The sequence below is a fragment of the Rhizophagus irregularis genome, chromosome 22, assembly GCF_026210795.1.
Source record: "Rhizophagus irregularis chromosome 22, complete sequence".
In the NCBI taxonomy this organism is placed as follows: domain Eukaryota; kingdom Fungi; phylum Glomeromycota; class Glomeromycetes; order Glomerales; family Glomeraceae; genus Rhizophagus; species Rhizophagus irregularis.
The window spans coordinates 2,768,358-2,774,572 of NC_089450.1; the positions used below are offsets into that span (position 1 = coordinate 2,768,358).

Sequence of the window (6,215 nt, forward strand, 5' to 3'; positions counted from 1 at the left end):
AATTCTTTATTTAAAAAATCATTTTGTAATTTCTTTAAGTTATAAGTTATTTATTTAATTCTATTATATTAATATTTAATTCTATTATATTAATATAATATTTACATATAATTTAAACTAACTAAATTCTTTATTTAAAAAATCATTCAAATATTTTAGAACGTAAGTAATTCTATTATATTTATATAATATTTACACTAACTAAATTCTTTACTTAAAAAATTATTTATTTAATAATATAGGGAGTATGTTATTCATTTAATTCTATTATATTTATATAATATTACATATAATTTAAACTAACTAAATTCTTAATTTAAAAAATTATTCAAATATTTTAGAACGTAAGTAATCCTATTATATTTATATAATATTTACATATATTTAAACTAACTAAATTCTTTATTTAAAAAATTATTTATTTAATAATATAGGAAGTATGTTATAAGTTATATTTAATTCTATTATATAATATTTACAAATAATTTAACTAACTAAATCCTTTATTTAAAAAATAATTTTGTAATTTCTTTTAGTTGGTAAGTTTTAAGTCATTTATTTAATTCCATTATATCTATATAATATTTACAATAACTGAATTCTTTGCTTAAAAAATTATTCAAATATTTTAGAACGTAAGTAATTCTATTATATTTATATAATATTTACATATAATTTAAACTAACTAAATTCTTTATTTAAAAAATAATTTTGTAATTTCTTTCAGTTGGTAAGTTATAAGTTATTTATTTAATTCTATTATATTTATATAATATTTACATATAATTTAAACTAAATTCTTTATTTAAAAAATTATTTTGTAATTTCTTTTAGTTGGTAAGTTATAAGTCATTTATTTAATTCTATTATATCTATATAATATTTACACCAACTAAATCTTTATTTAAAAAATTATTCAAATATTTTAGAACGTAAGAAATTCTATTATATTTATATAATATTTACATATAATTTAAACTAACTAAATTATTAAAAAATCATTTAAAATATTTTAGCCTGTAAGTACTTTAATTATGATAATTCTATATTTTTTATATTTAATTTATTATAATTATATAAAATTTACTCATTAAATTTTTTTAAAAATTTTGCTAATTTTTTTAGTTGGTAAGTTATAAGTTATTATATGCTATTTATTTTAAATTTAAATTAATTAATTATTTTTTACATTAAAATCTTATAATTTCATTTAGAGTAAGTATGATAAGTATTATTTAATATTTAAATTTTTAATTGTAAATTTTATTTTAAATTTTAAATTTTAATTTAATTTCATTTTTATATTTAAAGATTTGGTACTAGTGAAAGTAAAATTGTGGATCAATTTATTTCTAAAAATAAATTAAAATGGGTTCCTTATAATAAATTTAAAAATATTGAATATATTGATAAAGGAGGATTTGGTACTATATATAAAGCTAAATATAAAAGTATTGAAGTAATTTTTAAATATTTTGATTATCTTAATAATTCAGATGAAAGTTTGAATGAACTTTTAAATGAAGTATGATTAAATATTATTATTTTTTTTTTAATATTATAATTTATTTATATTAATTAATTAATTATAATTTTTTTATAGTGGAAAATTATTAATTCATGTGGAATTATTAAAATATATGGATTTACGAAAGATCCAGTTACTTTGAATTATGTATTAATAATGGAATATATCAATAAGGGTAGTTTAAAAAGATGTTTAACAAAAATAACAAAAAATTGGAAACAAAAATTATTTTATTTATATCAAATTATTAAGGGTCTTAATGATATTCATGAAAAAGATCTTATTCATTATAGCTTACATAATGGTAATATTTTATGTAACAAATATGAATGTAAAGAGGATATATATGGAATTTTTATTAGTGATTATTTAGGATTATATCAACTTGCCAAATCTTTTTTAAAAGAAAATGATATCTATGGAGTTTTACCATTTATAGCACCTGAAATTTTAAGAGGTCAACCTTATACTCAAGCTAGTGATATATATTGTTTTTCAATAATTATGTGGGAATTTACATCTAAAATTCTACCATTTAATGATAAAGCACATGATCTTCAACTTGCTTTAAGTATTTGTAAAGGTGAACGTCCTGAAATTATTGAAAATATTCCACAATGTTATATAGATTTAATGAAAAAATGCTGGGATGAAGATCCATTAAAAAGGCCATCTTCTAAAGAAGTTTTAAATATCATTGAAAATTGGATTTTTCGTCCTGAGAATAAGAAAATTGAAGATATTAATGAAGAATTAAAAAGCAATATTATGGAATTTATAAATGCACCAATTAAGCATAATAATCTAATTGTAAAATCTCATCCAAAAGCATGCTATACGAGTCATTTACTTGATTTTACCAGTGAAGAATTAAATGAAATTCTGGAACTAGAAGATTCTCAAGGATTTCTTAAATTTTTGGAACAAAAATATCAAAGTTCTCAAAATGAGTTTGATTATCACTCCATAAAACCGAAAATAAAGTGGGTTTCATATTCACAAATTAAAAATTTAAAAAAAATAGCAGAAGGAGGATTTGGTATTGTTTATAAAGCTTTAATTAATGGAGACATTGTTGCTATAAAAAAAGTTTTATATTCTCAAGAACCAAATAAATATTTTTTAAATGAGGTAATTAATTTTTAAATTTATTTTTTTTAAAAATATTTAATATACTAATTTAAATTATAAAATTTTAGTTCAAATCACTTTATCAATGTTATGATAGTAAATTTGAATATATTATTAAATGTCATGGTATCACAAAAGATCCTATAACAAAAGAATTTATGTTTATAATGAAATATGCAAATGGAGGAGATTTACATAATTATTTACAAAAAAATTTTGCAGAGATTACATGGAAGAAAAAATTGCACATTTTGTGGCGAATTTCAGATGGGTATTTATAAATTAATGTTAATTAATAATGATTTTAAAATTATTTAAATAAAATTTTATTAATAACCAATTTTTTATTTTAGACTTCAAACTATTCATGAAAAAGATTTCGTACATCGAGATTTTCATAGTGGAAATATATTGGTTGAAATAATTGAAAATGATTCATGCAAAATAGATCAATATCTAATTGGAGATTTAGGATTATCACAGCCTGCAAATGAAATTCCACATGATAGTAGTATATATGGAGTAATACCTTATATTGCACCAGAAATATTTAAAGGCGTCAAATTTTCTAAATCATCTGATATTTATTGTATGGGCATGATTATGTGGGAATTAACAACTGGCTGTAAACCTTTTGCTAATGTTGAACATGATGTTGATTTAATTTATAAAATTATTGATGGAAAACGGCCTAATATTACTGACGACACTCCCGAAGATTTTGCTAATTTAATGAAAAAATGTTGGAATCCTGATCCTAAAAAGAGACCTTCAGCAACGGATGTTTGTGAAATTTTTAATTCTTGGTCAAATATGGAAATGGATGCTGAATATTTTAAACAAGCTGAAGAAATAAGATTAGAATTAATAAAATCAAAAATGCTTGGACCAGATTTTAATGAAAAACCTCATCCAAAAGCAATTTATACAAGTAGATCATTAAGTTCTTTAACTGGTTCACCTTCAATTATAACGTTAAATACGAAATCAAGTATGTAAACATTATTTTTTATACAAATTTGGACAATACTTACAACATTTTAACATTTAATAATTATTATCATCTTAGATAATAAACTTATTGAAGAATCTGAAGAATCAATCAACAATGAAGGTATTAAGTTATTTTTTAATTATAATAATCAGTACATAAAGGAATTTATTAATTACTTGATTCCTTTTCTTTAGAATATATTACAACAGAATATGAGTTTGATATATATAAATGAAATCTAAAGGTACAATTGAAATTTTTCTATTATTGCTTTTTAATAATTGTTTTGGCATATTCAGTATCAAGATAAGATTTCAGAAGTAATCAAATAAATCCAAGGAAACAAGATGCAACTGAAGATTTTACCAAATAAATTTTTTTATCATTTTTATTTTATTTTATTTTATTTTATTTTTTTTAATGCATATTAAAGTTAGTAACAATGCTAACACAGAATCTTATGAATAGAAACTTTTGTAATCATGTTCTGCTTTTATTTAAGTTATTTATTTATTTTTCTTTTTTTATAGAAAATTTATTTATTATTACAAAATAAAGATTATAACTAGTCAAAATTGTAAATTTTAAAATTCTCACTAGTTGCTATAATTTTAACATCATATTATTTATTATCATTACCCCATGTGTTTAGCTACAAAAATTTATTGCAATTCTAGGAAAATTTTCAAATTTGATTTTTATTTACTGCATTTATATGTTTGATAAAGAGCCAATATCTCAAAATAGATTACATCAACAAAAAACTATGTATTAAACAATTATATGGACATATAAAAGAAATTTTTTAATTTTATTAATAAGAATATGAATACATAGCTTAAATATTATTATTTTAATATTTTCATCATTTTTATCTAAGCTATTTTCTTCATCATATATAACAATTACTAAAGAAAGTGATTTTTGTGGTACACGATTATGAAAAGGACTCTAATTCTTCCAGAAGTAAATTAAATCGTATGGTAAATATATGATATAATATTAGTTCATTAATATTTTGTTAATATTTTATAACCGTTTCTAATGCTTACTTTTCGCTCCACTGGTTAAAATCAAAAAAATCAGACATATGGAAAATTGGCCAAAAATCAGACCAAAATCGACTAACATTACAAATCAGCACATCAGTAGTAGGAGAATATATATTCTGGAACAAAGGTGCATCTACTAAAGCCAAGCATTATCCTTTCAAAACTCCTATCTTTGCGCTTAAAGCAGGCCCAGGTATTACTTCCCTATTAATGTCGTATCTAATTTTTAAGGGTATAAATTCCCATATTCTGAGAGATATGATCATAATGTTACCATTAGCGTTCCCCTCAGAACAATTTTACCAGCGCACCCATTTCTTGGGATCATTTGTAAATAATACACCCACTTTGGCTAATACTGTTGGATTCTTACCAGAAGAACGACATGTACTCACTCAAGAACTTCTAAATAGATGACGTGCAGAAGATGCTACAGATGCGCGTTAATCAGCACTTCTCTCAACATTATCATCGCCGGAAATACCAAGTCAATAAATTAACTACAATGAGCACACATCACTACAAACAAATGGATCAGTTTAAATACCGTTTTCAAATATTAACCTATGCGAAAATACGAGCACGTCTTGACTCTTGAATAACAATTTAATGACTTCACAAATAATTATATTGATAATTTTAATGAAAAAATAATGAAGACCGTTCTGTTAAACTCCATGAAGATGAATACCATTTGGATACCAAAACTGAAAATTCAGTATATTTGTGCTCTTGAAAAGTCTCTAAGGCTTTAGAATTTGAGAATTGAAAAGGGTAAGTTTTGTAACTTTTGTTATGAAACTTTCGATTTATAGGTTTGATACTTCTGAAAAAACATGAGAATTAGAACATCGTCCTCATAAAAGAACAGCTAACAACAATCATAATCTCAATAATCCACAATTATTACATTTATCAAAGAAAACCTGTGCAGTACCTAGTTCTTCCGATACGGTAGATGAGGTACAAGAAATCGAAATAGATTTGTTTCCTGACCTATACAATTCCAATAGTTGCTCAAATTTTTACAGAGAACCTTCACTTCCTTCAAGTGAAAAATTGCGTCTAGCTTTTGATACTACCACAATGGACTCAACAAATACTGGACCTTTATCTAAACCATAGTTTATAACAATTTTCGAGTCCACAATACCCTTTAGATTATTCAATTACATTTATATTATACCCTACTAAACAACTTAAATTAGTTGAATCATTTTACCTCTTACAGTATAAGTAACGCCTCTGGGTGAAAGAAAAATACGGGTCTGGCGGTCTTCGGTCTCCCGGATTGTTTTTTTTATTTAATTTTCTCAGTAGCATAGTTTTACTGTGAAAATAGTGTTATCCGAAGGGTAAGGTCCTGGCATTGGGATGAATACTTAGTTCTTAATATCAGATAGTTCACTTACATAGCAGAAACTTATGATTTTAAGACAACACTTTCACTATGATGTAACATCATGGCTGTAATAACGTGACAATGCATTATATGTTAACGCAAAGTTAC

General features: G+C 22.6%; 2 protein-coding genes across 2 annotated transcripts; both read left to right on the forward strand.

The window, feature by feature from the left end:
- Nucleotides 1-1,221: 1,221 nt before the first annotated feature.
- OCT59_014791 (uncharacterized protein) lies at nucleotides 1,222-3,888 on the forward strand (the record flags this gene model as incomplete). Its single annotated transcript, XM_066150249.1, has 9 exons — nucleotides 1,222-1,228; nucleotides 1,416-1,525; nucleotides 1,604-1,703; nucleotides 2,157-2,659; nucleotides 2,728-2,930; nucleotides 3,013-3,040; nucleotides 3,425-3,650; nucleotides 3,729-3,773; nucleotides 3,848-3,888. The coding sequence occupies 9 exons, from the start codon at nucleotides 1,222-1,224 to the stop codon at nucleotides 3,886-3,888; spliced, it is 1,263 nt and encodes a 420-aa protein (XP_066002434.1).
- Nucleotides 3,889-5,388: 1,500 nt separating this feature from the next.
- Nucleotides 5,389-5,830, forward strand: OCT59_014792 (uncharacterized protein; the record flags this gene model as incomplete). Its single annotated transcript, XM_066150250.1, has 2 exons — nucleotides 5,389-5,423; nucleotides 5,572-5,830. The coding sequence occupies 2 exons, from the start codon at nucleotides 5,389-5,391 to the stop codon at nucleotides 5,828-5,830; spliced, it is 294 nt and encodes a 97-aa protein (XP_066002435.1).
- Nucleotides 5,831-6,215: the final 385 nt, after the last annotated feature.